Source organism: Nyctibius grandis, chromosome 6 (assembly GCF_013368605.1).
Source record: "Nyctibius grandis isolate bNycGra1 chromosome 6, bNycGra1.pri, whole genome shotgun sequence".
In the NCBI taxonomy this organism is placed as follows: domain Eukaryota; kingdom Metazoa; phylum Chordata; class Aves; order Nyctibiiformes; family Nyctibiidae; genus Nyctibius; species Nyctibius grandis.
Window position 1 is genome coordinate 37,931,873 of NC_090663.1, and position 14,425 is coordinate 37,946,297.

General features: G+C 35.9%; 1 protein-coding gene across 11 annotated transcripts in view; it reads left to right on the top strand.

The window, feature by feature from the left end:
- Nucleotides 1–14,425, top strand: part of SORBS2 (sorbin and SH3 domain containing 2) — a 174,454-nt gene that overhangs the window by 118,883 nt on the left and 41,146 nt on the right. For 9 of the 11 annotated variants that reach the window (XM_068402637.1, XM_068402641.1, XM_068402630.1 and 6 more), the window contains 4 exons: nucleotides 2,608–2,674; nucleotides 3,774–3,818; nucleotides 5,054–5,234; nucleotides 8,281–8,395. In XM_068402637.1, the coding sequence (XP_068258738.1) occupies nucleotides 2,608–2,674; nucleotides 3,774–3,818; nucleotides 5,054–5,234; nucleotides 8,281–8,395 (408 nt within the window). The remainder of the gene's footprint in view (nucleotides 1–2,607; nucleotides 2,675–3,773; nucleotides 3,819–5,053; nucleotides 5,235–8,280; nucleotides 8,396–14,425) is intronic. The other 2 variants (XM_068402633.1, XM_068402636.1) reach the window with 1 other exon arrangement.

The following is a 14,425-nucleotide window of genomic DNA, read 5'->3' on the forward strand; positions in this document are numbered from 1 at the left end:
AGTTTACCACCGATGGGGTGCTAGGAAAGGAAGAAACAGATTAATGGAAAGCAGTATGACTACACTGTTTTAGACTATTCAAAATGATTGCTTCATGTCTAACTATCAAAATTAATCTGTAGACTGAAAAGGTCTCTATTTACTAAGAATGAAAAAGAAAAACCAAGTCCCACCAGATTTCTTTTCTGTACTTAGTGATGTAATATTTCAGCTAGAAAAAAAAAACACAGAAGGTCCACTGAAAGTCATAAGTTTCTCCTTTAATTGCATACTTTCTGATGGATTATTAGAATACTGCAATGATTATGGACTCTCTTAAGTACCAACTGCAAATACTTATGTCCTCTTCACACTATTTGGCTGATTGTTCATTCACATACGATGATACCATCATTTAATTGCAACAACTATAATGTATGCAAAGCAGGATGGCATCTGAATGGCTTGGTGCATTGTGAATACTGCTAATTCCTCAAATAAATGTTGGTATGTGGGATTAGTGAATATAAACTGAGACAATGTATTTTAAAATTAATTTATTCTATTCCTTAACTAATCTTATCTGGTTTATAATGTAAAGCCAAATTATTGGCTGAGGCTTTAAACCCCAGGGTGGGTGTTGAGGGGGAGATGATGAAAGAAAAAATTTAAAATGTCCAGAAAAATGTTGGGACACCTTCTTCCCTGGTCATGTGGGAGCTTCTCCATACCTGATTTCTATGTGGAAGCTTCCTGTTGATTTGTGGAGGACCTGACTGATAAGAAGAATCTGGCAAAGAGATACCTATGCACCTTTGTCCCTTTACAGAGTAGGGTCATAACAGTAACATTTATGCACTGTTTCCAGTCTATGCACCTATCACTGATTCAAGCTCTATTGGAAGACTCCTCTTGGCCCAATATCATCAGAAAGGCAGTTGCAGTATCATGGGACCATTTCAGGTTTGTAGAGCTGTGGGAAATGAGGAGTACCGTGGAAGTTATGCCCATCAGCATGAATTCCTTCAGACCTTTTGGACTTCCTTGTAAACTTTTGAACATACATGATCTTGGAGCACCAGACAGCATGCGTGTTTCAAATCCAGCTAAATTATTCTTACCAGAATTCCACTATATAGATGTTTAACACCTTTAGGGAAACAATGTTAAAATGGTCCAAATCTGCTTCTGAATATCTTCTCTTTGGCAGAAGTCAGGAATGTTGGTACGTGGGGAAAGAGATCTGATCTTGATACGAAACTGTATCTCCTTCATCTCTTGCAAGCAGGTCTGGGTAAAAAGCATAACCTGCCACTTAAATTTCTTTCTTCCCCAGCAGATCCCCGAGTTATTCAGGTGACTGTCAGTTGTTCTTTTAGGGTTTTTTTTAAATGTCATTTAGTAGCAATTTTATGAGAACTCTCATTGATTCCTCAAAATATGGGAGCCTTTTCTGCTTAGTCCCTTATTGTAAGAGCTCACCATCGTGAACAAAACAGATTAATTATGTGCAGTAACTGTAACAAGTTTTTAGGGCAAAAGTGTGATTCACTAAAGATGGCATGGAGCCAGCTGAACACACTCGGATCTGTCAGTTATTTTGTAGAGGAGAATTTGTGGATTTTCACTTTTCATGGTAAAGAGGAGTGCACAGATTGATTGCAGATTTAGTATTAGCTAATGCAAGATAATGCACATCAAGAGGGGTCTTTTGAATTATCCCTGTGCACCACGAGGTCTGAAGATAGCATTGTACATCTGCGTTAAAACTTTTGCTTTCCTGGCTACTGTGGAACAAGTGAAATCTTAGGACCTAAGAATAATAATACTGAAAAAGTTTGTCCTTGTGTTATCTCCTTTTCTGAAATATTATCATCCTATCTCAAAGAAAATTGCAGCAAAAGAGAAAATGCAGAAGGGTAAGAGATAAAAAGTTAGAAACATGAGCAAATGTTGATATGAGGAGAGTGGGGGAACTTTGGGATTGCTTAGTTTACAAAATCAAGGATAAGTAGAATTTAATGAGTGGTTATTGAAAGGTATATTGTATTGACTTTTCTAAAAATAGAAAAATAAGTTAAAATTAAGTTGCCTGAAAAGGGCATTTAAAACTGATAAAAGGAAATACTGTGTGTTTACAATCCAAACATTAACTCTTAAATGTAAGTGTTGTCTATAGTTTTTCTGCATTATTTAACAATTACATTTTGAAGGTAATTTAAGTTGGAAATTGCCAGGAGTTCAAAAGAAGCTCTTCTTACATGCTTGTAATTGCTGAGGTGTTTGTATTTTCCTGAGAAGTATCTAGCGTTCATCGTTGTCAAATATCGGGCAAAAGAAGATAAACTCCTGTTCTGGCACTAATTCCTATGTTCCTAACCATTGTACCTCTGAGATCAGGGTCCAGAACTGACTCAGTCTTCAATGTCTTCCATAACTTGTTACAGGAATTACAAGATGAAAAGCATAAATACATCATTCGAAACAGATGGTGTGAAAATGATTATATTAAATAGAGCACAAAACATAATAGACTTTGTGTCCAGAATAACATTAAATGTCTGATCAGATCTGTACACACAGGTATTTTTAATTTTTTGTTAATTGTTAAAACTGTATTTTATTTAGACAGTTGACAGGCCGAAGGATTGGTACAAGACAATGTTCAAGCAAATCCATATGGTTCATAAGCCTGGTAAGTATGCTTTTTTCTTGGCTGGGTGGTTCTCGGTGTATTAAAAAAATGTGCTTTTCTGCATTTTGATTGTCTGCTGTGTGAAAATACGAGTGTCCACCAAGTGTCAGATAATGAATCAAATCAAATGGATAAATGGGATGATAGATTTTACTGCAGAGAGAGCTATTTTCCTCTGCTAAAGGCTGAAAATTTCTAATGGGTTTATTTTATTACTAAAACTAAATAAAAATTAAAGTGAATAGAATAGGTATGCAACCAGTATGATTCCATGTCACTGGGGAGCTCAGTGAAGTGATCCTCATCTCCAGTTTAAGGGATTAGAAATTGTCTGCTGTAAATCTCCTACTGCACCAGCTTTCTTTTGGAAAGCTCATGTGTTAGAACTGCATGGGCTAGTAAACAGGCTGTTTTGAGGATACATTCTTTTGTCTGAATTGCATTATTTTCATAGAATGTCTTGTTTGGTTTTGCTGAAATGCAGCTTTGGTGACATTACTAGCTTTAGAGTTAACGTTCTTTATCATGATGGTCAACAAGGATGTCAAGAAACTATAAATGGCAATTATGCTCATTGCACCTCTGGAAGGAAGGAGGCTTTATTCGCCTGAGGTAGAACTTGCATTTGGTATGGTCATACAGAATTAGTGGGAGAATAAAAAATGTAAGCAGGAAAATTTTGGCTTACAAGATCTATTTTGGACACTAGTCACATAGTAGATACCTGAGGTTGCTTTTTGTGATAGGAACAACAACTTAATAGTCTCTAGTAGAGGAGAGCTGACAAAAGGAAGAAATTGAGCTTGGAGAAGGGAGAACAGACAAAAAGCTATAATTTGCAAATTGACACTAACCAGTAAGTAGACAATATGGGTGACATGACAAGAAGATACTATTTTACCAATAAGATCATAAAAATAGCCTATGGTAAGTATAATGGGAAAAGAGAGTCTTCAGAAAACACCTATGAGACGAGGAAAAGAAATACCGCGCTTGATTGCCTACCAATCTTCTGTTTGTATTTGCAAAAGCAAAGCTGCATTGCTATGACAAACTGGCACGTATTGCACTACTGTAACATCTGTATTTCTTTTTGTAGATGACGACACAGACATGTATAATACTGCATATGCCTACAGTCCTGGTAGGAATTGTTCCCTCACTTCACAATGAGTCTTTTGCTAATGTCAGCAAGTAACAGGGGTAGTTAACTATATGCTTGCTTTTGTGATCCTTATAGAAACACTTTTCATTGTCTCATTTGATCTCAGTTGGTGTTTTTTCATGCCTTTTTTCCCAAATGAAACAAAGTTTAATTTTGGTTTTGTTCTTACCACGGAAATGAATTGCAGCTGTAGGCCTCTTACTGCAGACAGGATACTTCGCAATACTGTAGTTTCTGATTACATTGCATTTGTTTTCACTAGTGATTGTGAGTAACGCAGCCTTTCCTTATCAAAATGAAAAGGGAACTACTGTGTGAAAGTACAAATGCTAATTACATAGGTGAGAAGACAAAAAGGTTGTACTGAGAACATGCAGTAAGATTTTTTTTAAATATGCAGTAAGAGTGCCTAATAAAGATGACTGTTTTATGATCGTGTTCATTTTTGCTATAGGCGTTGGTGTTGGCATTATTTAGCTGCAAGAAAGACATATTCATCTAAGAGACATATAATTGTTGTGTCTTTCAGAAGATTGTAACCACGTGGTAAAATTGTTTACAGGAGCAAAAGTGAAAGTGTGAAAGACTATATGTGCAAAAAAAACACCCATGTAGTGCCTTGTGAAAAATGCCATTCAAAATTCTTCCATTTCAGTGTTTGTTGCATTCGACATGCTCTCATACTGCCTTTTTGTGTACTGTTGAGAGCATTTGTTGTGGGTCAGTTGTTTGAAGTCTGTCTGGACTCTTGTGGTCCAAGATCAAGATACACTATTGCCTAGTTTTCTTAGACTAACAGTAATTATTAAAACAATTTTAAAAATGTGCATGTCCTGCCTCTTCTCTTCCTTCTGAACACAGAACAACTGAGAGGCAGGATGAGCCTGGGGATTAATAACAGGCTGTCATTAACAGCTCTGATGGATACATACAGCCATTAACAACTCCCTCCCTCAAATTAATCATCAATTTATTTTAACTATACTGCACTTTATCTGTGTGTTTGTAGTTTTATACAGAAATAAAAAGTTTATACAGAATAAAAAGTATTCTAATGACCTATGTAGTATACAGCAATGTACATTTAAAAATGCATTTACACATTTTTATAACCTTGTGGCTTGAGTAAGTGTGGGTTCTTGTAGCATTGTGTGTTGTTTTTTATTAAAACTCCTTCTCATGCTGTGACTATCTCTGGTTTTGTTTTATATTAGGTAGCTACAGTCCATCCTTCTCTGCTCAGGCACACCCAGCTGCAAAGACGCAGACGTACAGACCATTGTCTAAAAGCGCTTCTGACAGTAGCTCCGATGCCTTTAAGGTCTCATCCCCTTTACCACCGCCACATGTGCCACCTCCAGTACCACATCGTCTGAGGGAAAGGTCTACAGAAAAGTAAGTTTGTGTGTTTTCAAAAAGTGTTCTTGGTATGAGGATAAAATAGCAGCTATAGAATAATATGACTTCAAGGGCTTTATTCAAGGGACAGTCAGGTGATGAGGGGTAATCTTCATCAGTAGTGTGGGCATCATGCGTGGTCCTGCCATTTCTTCAACATGCCAAAGAAGTGCTTATTCTTATAAGCGATACACCATGAGCATTTAAGATTTTCATTCTCATTAGCAGGATTGTCCTGCTTGTTGTGTTTCAGAACAGTCCATGCTCTAGTAGCTGTCTTGAATAGTTAGTCTCCGAGTAGGAAAGGCCATTTATGGTATCCAGTAGCAAAAAGAAAGGATCTAAATGACGTTGTAAATTGAAATTCAAGGAAGAGCAAAACTGTAAAGAGTGTAGCAGTCAACCCACGTTTCTCCAGAGCTCAGAAGTGCTTTGTATCCCCATTTTTTAAATCTCCATTTCCATTTTGGTAGACCAAGAAGATGTTTACAGATTAAACGGGCATTTCAGCTTTCTGATGGTTTTCCACCTTCAAACTTGCTGCACAAAACCAGGTCTCAGTGGTTAGAGTCCAGTCTGGAAAATGTTAATACTTAGTAACTCAGGAAAGAAATACTTACCCCTCTGATAAAAACATCCAAAGTGCCCTGTGCACAAACTCTATAGACTTTTCAGCGTATCTGTAGCTACTGGCTTAAGCAAAAAGCATTTTCTTTAGCATTTACATTCATGAATACTACACGTTAATATAATATTATGTTATTACATATTTATATGTGTGTCTATGTATGTATATCTTTTATACATGAAAAAGGTCATTTTTTGTTCCATATGTGGCTACAAGCCCACCTCTCTTGGTAACACTCAAGCAACAAAACAGAATTTGCCCATTTTGTCACCTTGGACATTGTAAATGTTTTTATAAGTAGAAATTGAATTATATTAAGCAGTTTCAAATAATTTGCAGTTTTCGTAAGATATTATGAGAAAAGAGCATACTAAGTGTTTAAAATTAAGACTATGACTATGACTTTTTGAAAAATTTGTAGGTAGTGGTAATGCAAAAGGTAATCCAGCAGATACACACACTGCAGAGGAATATGAGATTGCTCGATGGTTGCTAATTTTGGCTACTCCTGTTGTTGAGGGCAGGTTGTCAAGAGGAAATGCTAGGGGTTAGAGCTGGGCTACCTCCCAAAGGCCGTGAGGTTTGAATTTGGTTAGCAAGTCATACGGAAGTGTAGATTTTGTTAGCAAGGCACCAAAGTGTGGATCTGCTTAGCTTTCATCTCTGAAGTTACGCGGGTCATCATACTGTGCTAGGCCAAATGCCTCAGTCACGGAAACTGAGGCCTGTTACAGTTCCTTTTGTCAAGCTCGAGAATAACTGCTTCAGCTCTGAGTTTGGATGTGTAGCCTCTCCTTTTAATCTCCTGCATGATAAGACAGGCAGTGGAAATCTATGTTCTTCAAGCCAGGGGATGCCAAACACGTTACTTATGCTTTGCCTGCTGCTGACAGCTACAGCTTGTCCATCTTTTCCTGCCTTTGGGAGATTCTTTTTTTAATTGCCTATAAAGCCTGAGTATTTAAAATCTCACATAAGAGGCTTAGCTCCGTATGTATCTCAGTTTTATAGCTGGGAGGCAAGATATGGTTTGCATTAGCATAGTACATAAGGGATTAGAGGCTAAACGTTGTAAATTTAAATGAACTGGAGGTGAATCAGAATTTCAGTAGCATACTTTTTTCTTCAGTGACTTGTAGGATAACGCAACTTGATCACAACACTTCCATTTTCCTGTTCATTCTCAAAAAATAGAACCTTTTCTGCTCTGAAACAGATTTTTTCCTCAGTGAAAATAAACAATAGAGCCCTGTAGAAATACTTCCCTTGAAATGTAGGGCGTCCTATAAATAGAGGTGTCCGTGTCCCAGAAATTGCACTCACAAACATACTGTAAACAAAAGCTACTCCATAGATTTTTTTTAAGGCGTGTGACATATGCCTTATTATGTCAGATCACATCAAACCAAGTCACATCAGAAAGGCTGATAGAACTGATAGAATTTAATCAGTGTATGGTCTTTCTTGTTGTGAATACAGACAATATCTGATAGGATTTCCCCTTTCCTTTCCCCCATTCTTTGAGTTACTACTGGGTCATTTTACATAGAGCTAAATAAAAAGATGTGTGAGCTACAGTATTCCAAATGCAATGTTGAGTAGTGACTACAAAAACTGCCATGAAAAGGTAACTCTCACTGTGATAGTAACTAGCTAACTATTGCCCAAAAATGTGTAGGTGGCTATTAATATAACATGGTAAAATACTGAAAAAATAGAGTAGTAGGGATTACTTTTTGTTCTTTGCATAGCACTATTAAATTGATAGCAAATTTATAATGACAGAGAAAATGGATAAATTTCTGTCCCAAAGTCAACTGCCGAATTCTTGTTCTTGTTTATCTGTTCAAATTTCCAAGGAAACAGTATACCGCTTAAAAGGTTATTCAGGAGCAGTTCTACTACAGATCAGGATAAAAAGCATCTGTTAGATTTTCACACTGTCTTTTAAAATAATTCCTCATTTTTTGTCTCAGAAAATTTTGTAACTTCTTCAGTATGGATTTACTATCGTGTTGTGTGGTAACAAAAATATCTACTGCTTGTCTATGTTAGTATAGTGCACAAAACAAGTATAGGAAATTTGCAATTTGAGAAGGCACATCACGGTATTTTGACACAGTATGTCAGGAAAGTTTTTAAACTGGTTTACCAGTTATAACAAAAGTGTGAGTGATCACATAGGCTGGACATCCCAAGTATTTTTCCTGCTATACTGAATATACCTGCTGAAACCAGGTTAAGATGATACAGTGGTTAAAACATTGGAATGCTAGGCCAGACATTTCACAACTGAAATCTGGAAAGAGAAACCATGCTGAAATTCATTTGGTTTTGCGTGTTTCTCTTGCACAGAGCTGTAAACCAGATGGCAATGACAGTAAATTAACTCAATTGCTTGTATTTGTTATTTAGAAATGACTGGGATCCTCCTGACAGAAAGGTAGATACCCGCAAGTTCCGTTCTGAACCAAGAAGTATTTTTGAATATGAGCCGGGAAAGTCATCAATCCTTGAACATGAAAGACCGGTAAGACACATGAGTGAAATGGGTAATACACTAAAGAGGTTTAGTGAGAGGTCATCTTTTTTATTATCTATTCCTGATTATAACGACTTAGATGAATATTGAAGGTCCTTTTTCAAATATGATTTTACAGCAATTTGTCGTTGCTCTTTCCTGATGGTTGTGTTGAAAATGTGAGTTTGGCTTATTTGCTAAACTTAGATCTTCTGCCATTTCCAAGAAATCAAACCACCACTCTGCAAACCTAATGGATGATGAGTGGAACTGTGAATGGAAGCTGCTTTTTCTAATTGCATGCATGCATCTCCAGCACTCCTTTTCAGCAGTATTAACAGCACATATGACATCTGATTAATTTATACATAAAAATAAACTATTTGCATCTTCAGGATGCACCTAATTGTACACTTAAGGAGATTTTGGTCAAATATTGGTCAAGGTTGCCCAGAGAGGCTGTGGAATCTCCATTTCTGGAGGTGTTCAAGACTCACTTGGGCACAGCTCTGAGCAACCTGATCTGATTAGACCTGCTTTTAACAGGAGGTTGGACTAGACGACCTCTGAAGGTCCTTTCCAGTGTCAATTACTCTGTGATTACCGAATGTACACTAATGTGTAATTAGAAGTCTTTATTCCTGCTTTCTGAATAATGATTGCAATTGTGGATTTTTTCACAAGCATGCCTGACAAAGCTACACTTAATGCATGCAAAATGACCATTAATGGAAGTTTTCATTTACTGAAAGACACATTCACCCAGACTTTTTAATTTACTTTTGTGCTATCTCAATACTTTCTTATTTTAGGAAAACTATTATGAATCAATGGCAATATTTTCTTTTCTTGGGCTTTTATGTTGAGGTTGAAATGGTTGAGGGAGTCCAGTTTTAAAGAAGGGATTTATGTAATCAATATTGGATTATTATTTGCTTCTGTATTACTGTATTACATGCTTCTTCACTTAATTTATTTTACTGATTTAAAATAAATGAAGCAAATGATTGAGTTCCAGAATACGTAGTATGTCAACAGTGTGAAACGCCTGTACTAAGCACCTTTCCCTTGTGTTTTAGTGGTCTTTGCAGGAATATAATTTTTGTTAGCTAGAAAATGCTAAGCTGTGTTTCTGTGAAATTGAATTCTTCTGAACTGATGCATTTTTCAAAGAGGAAATTGGCATTTTGAGATGAACTGCTAATAAATCAATATAATTAAATGGGATTTAGTATTTATTGTGAAGCTAAACTTAAGAAATAATTTTATTTAAAAGGTGATGGCATTTGTTCTGAGCACTTTTTTGATTGCCACGGCTGCAATATACACACTGAAGTCATTTACCAGCCTTCCCAATGCCAAATAATAAGAGAAGAGTCAAGTTAAAAACAAGAAAATCACAGTGATGTTTCAAGAATGGCCTCACTTTTCTAATAAATTTCATTTTCTGCTAATGTAATGTGAAAAAAAAATTCAGGAATTAATGTAGAATACAAGAGATGAAAGTTGTGCTGACACTAGTGTAACATTATTAACTGAGATAAAAATAGTTGGAGTAAGATATCACAGTTTTATCAGTGTGGAATTTCTGCTGTTGATAAAGATGATGTTTAGCTTTGTTTAGACCTTGTTACAAAAAGAAAAAGACTTGGTTTCACTAAAGCACTTGCTATCCTTGTGTTCATGGAATGCGATATGGGAAGTACAACTCACGACTTGTTAAATGATGGTCAGCAGAGTAGGTCAAAAGAGCTTTCTGTGTGTCTAGGAAAAGCTGACATCTGAAAACATTGTATTAGTTCCAAAGTCAGATGAAAACTCCAAATTCTCAATTGTGTCAGTATTGCATGAATTAAGTCTTTCATCTTGATAATCTCAAAAGATTTGATTTTTAATGTCTAAAAAATTGTTTTGATGATACTGAAAGAAAATATTAATCAAAATATGGAATATACAAATAAATAGTTTATTAATATTGTAAAAGATGGACGTTTATAACATCTGAACTAGAAATTCTTACGTTACCGGTTTTGCTAAAACCAAAAAAGTCAAAGGGAGTTTCTCCAACACTCCAAATCTTAAAATTTTTGCTGAAATTAAGTCATTTCCATGTCTACAGGATTGCAGTTTTGATGGCAAAATGATCTGAAAAAAAAAAGGAACAAAAATTTACAACTACCTGATATGATACTAAACAGAACAGATGAGGTTTGAAAGATCAGCATTCCCATGATTGATTTATAAACTACATTGGAATCAGTTGTGATTAATGGGGAAATTAGAAAGGTGGGAAGAATATAATAAAATGAGATTCAATGTAAAACTAACATTTAGTGGGAAATATTATTCAGCAGATCCTCATTCAGTAGGTCAAGAGAATGTAAGAAATAATAAATTTTAAAAAAATTACCTAGTAATAAACATTAAATGGATAGATTGGTTAAGGATAGATTATTATCTTTGTTATGAATGTAAAAAGATGAGTGTAATTTCAAGCTGCAGTATCACGTAGCAGCCTTCTGTCATGAAACAGGAAATTAGTGGTTTTTCTTCTGTAATTTGAACTTGTAAGGGTATAAAACATCAACAAAAAAGGAGGGGTTTGGGGTTGGTGCTTTGAGATTGCAACTAAAAATAAGTGATCTTAAGCTGTTGAATAGTCTTCCAAGCAGTGATGTGGCAGCTGCTTTTTTCCCATTTCAATAAGCCCATAAAACCTTACCATTTTGTAAGGTGGTACAGGAGTTGTTCTGAGGAATGTTTCCATCTCCAATGTCTGCAATTCAATAAAATTTTCTTCTTTTTCTCTAATATCATCTGAACCATGGATCTGTCTCCTAAAACGGATGTTTACTTTCAGTAAATAAGTAAATTGCAGTGTAATAATTTAATGCTACTCATATGGATATGAAGTTAAATTTTTATTCTTTACTAGCTTCAACCTTGTATATGTGAAGTACTTCATACATGTACATTTCTCTATTTCTGCAGTAAAGGAAGTAAGGAAAAATCTTGGTGTTACTGTAAAGAAAGACTTTGTAAAATTGAGACAAGCAATAGATGCTTTTATTTTCATTAGGTGTTTTAGTCTAATCATGAAAGTACACATGTGCTAGATAAAACTGTCAGGTTAGTTTAATGTTCTAGATTTTTTTATATATGTTCAGTATACAAATTTTCTACTGAGTTTACTTGCAAGAGGATTTCATGATCAGAATTAAAAAACATTACTGTTTGTTAAATAGCAGAAATAGACCGGGCTTGCACCATGATGTACATCTGTTTGTTGGTGTTTTTGGTTTTTTTACTCTGGTGGAAAATTTGAGGTTTTCTTTAGAATGTGCAAGTTTGATCACCTTTGACACCTCAGGCTGGTTATCAGAATATTCTACTCGGTGTTAGTTAAGTTACTTGAGGAACACTTTGTCAACTAAAAAAAATTTCTCAGGGTGTTTTAAAATGAAATCAGGAATTCCACATGTAGGTATGTTTTGATATGACATTAAAAAATATGTCTTCTCATAAAGATATGGGGAGACCAAGTCAATCTGGTAGTGGACTTGGACCTACAACAGCTCTTTAAAAGTAGTCAGAAAAAAAAGAAAAAAGGAAAAGAAAAAGCAAACTTCTTTAGAGCTAATAAAATGCCAAGGCCAAATCGATGACAAACATCTCAGTCCATTGTTCCAAAGAGGCTTCAGTAAGGTGTCTGAACTTGCAAATGCCAAATGTTAATTTCACCATGCAGATCATATAAGAACCATTTAACTCACCGGTTTAAATGCACACTTCTGATTATTACCTGTGAATGTCTACCTGTGTACATCAAATCAAGCACAGGCAAAGCTGCATGCAACACTACAGATGTATTTTTTTAGAACAACGGCAGTTTTCTTTTATACTTGAGGATGTTGATGCAGTGCTGTGTTGACCATCTGTCACAAACAGCAAAAAGAGTGAAGATACTTACTGGTCTTTAGTAGCAGATTTTCAACAAGTAATAAAAATGTTGCTAAATGACTAGATTAAGGATAAGAGTATAGGAAGGTGACTTGGTTTGTCTGACAAGTCATAAAAAGGGAATTTACCTTCTTATTGCTTTTACCCTCTGTTCAAGCAGTTTGGGGGATACTTTGTGAGACCAAGCCAAGATCAGTTTTTTAAGTCAAAATGATTTGTTCGTTTTAAGTCTCTTAGAAGGGGAGAAAATAGAAAAAGGTCCATCAGCAAAATTGAATCTGAAAGCCAAGCGAAATCAATTGCCTGTGTATTGATATTGGTAGCACAGGGGATGCAGTCCTCCCTAGAGCTGCCAGCCAGCAGTGAACTTGCAAACTTCAGTGCTCAGTTTCTTTCTGTTTGCTGCCCTCTGCGGTTCAAGCTGGAAATAAAAGTAGGGCTTGGGTGCATGGAGTTTACATACTTTCTTATACTCTCATTTTATTTGCACTATTTATTGCTATTTATTTGCACGCACGAGGAGAACTCAAAAACTTAGAAACTACATAAAATATACTATTTCTAGCTTTTTCTTTACAAGCAGAAATGCGGACGTTTTTAAGCTTTCAACTAGTTCAAATAGACTATTTGAAGATAAAATAGGAGCCAGCTCCCATTCTCATTTTTATCTCCTTGGCTAGATGGGTGGAAGCCCAGCTGGTCTGACAGTGTGTTCTCACTCACTGTGAGAAAGGACACCAGTCCATCAATGTGTAGATGTGGGGCTGCTGCTCTCCAGGGGACCTTGAGGCTCACAAGGCTGACACTGGCTACCCAAGCAAGTGACTTCAGTAGGCTTGGATTTGTAGTGCCAACAGCTCCACGATTTCCACACCATATGCATTTCAAGTGATTTATTTATTTTATGTAGATGAACCCAATCATTGATATTAACATTTCTGTCCATGAAAATTAATTCATTGGTATAACGTAAAGATGAAAACGTGCTATAAATATTTCAACATACTGTCACTTAGTTTGGAGAAATAAGCAATTGCTTATTACTGTCTTCTCAGATTATCCAGATATAAATCATGGATTTTTTTTTTTTTAAGTTAAGCAAAAAACTCTGAATATACCAAGCATTCTCTGTAATGGGAATCAAGGTGATATATAGTGAAGTTATCTTCTGTATTGTGAATTTATCAATTTTTGCCCTCATGCCTTCATCTCTCTGTAGAAGAGAATTGTGTTTTTTCTTAAATCGATTGTAGTCCCTATTAAGGTCACAAATCTTTACTGGTAAGGTCACGAAACTAATTTCAGTGGTGGTTTTGTACCTAAGACTTGGATATGTATAGCTGAGTTGAAACAGTTGTCATTAGTAGTGCTGAATTATGTCTGTGGATAGTGGAAATGCAAGGCCAGAACTGCAGAGCAGCTTCACTCCTAACCCTGCTAGAGACCACAGACAAGTTGTTCATCACTGGCATTCACTTCCCACTCTGTTCACAGGAATAATACTTCACTTAACTTGAAAGGGACATTGTGAAGATAAATCTATAAAACAACAGTTGGTGTCCAGATATTGCATGAACAGTTTATAGATATGTGAGGACCAAGGTAGTTCAAAAGGGTTGTTGACCTTTCAATAGAGCAAAGTTGGCAGTCTGTTCCAGTAACATCAAAGGCAGCAAGAGAAGTGCTGTAAGATGTTTAATTACCTGAAATGGTCAAGAGCAGTGTTATCTCTTGCATAAAACAGAAATAGCTGTATGTGATTGCTCTGGTGTATTGGTGACAGCTTAACTCAGGAGGAAAAAGTGTTACATACTTAATCACCGGTATCATTCTTTATGGAGGACCCTGTCTTCTTTGAGGGTTGTTTTCTAGGTCACAGCATAATTAGTGTCTAAGATCTGGTAATTACAGTTGTGGAGGACCAAATTTTAAATTCAGCAATATCTTTAACAAGAGGCTTTCTCTGTTTCAGAGATCTTTAAGCCAACACTTCACTGTAATTCTGTGCTGCATGACAGCTTACATCAGATCCTACAAAGGAACTGGAGCTATTTAGAAAATAATTAATGCAGCCAAGTT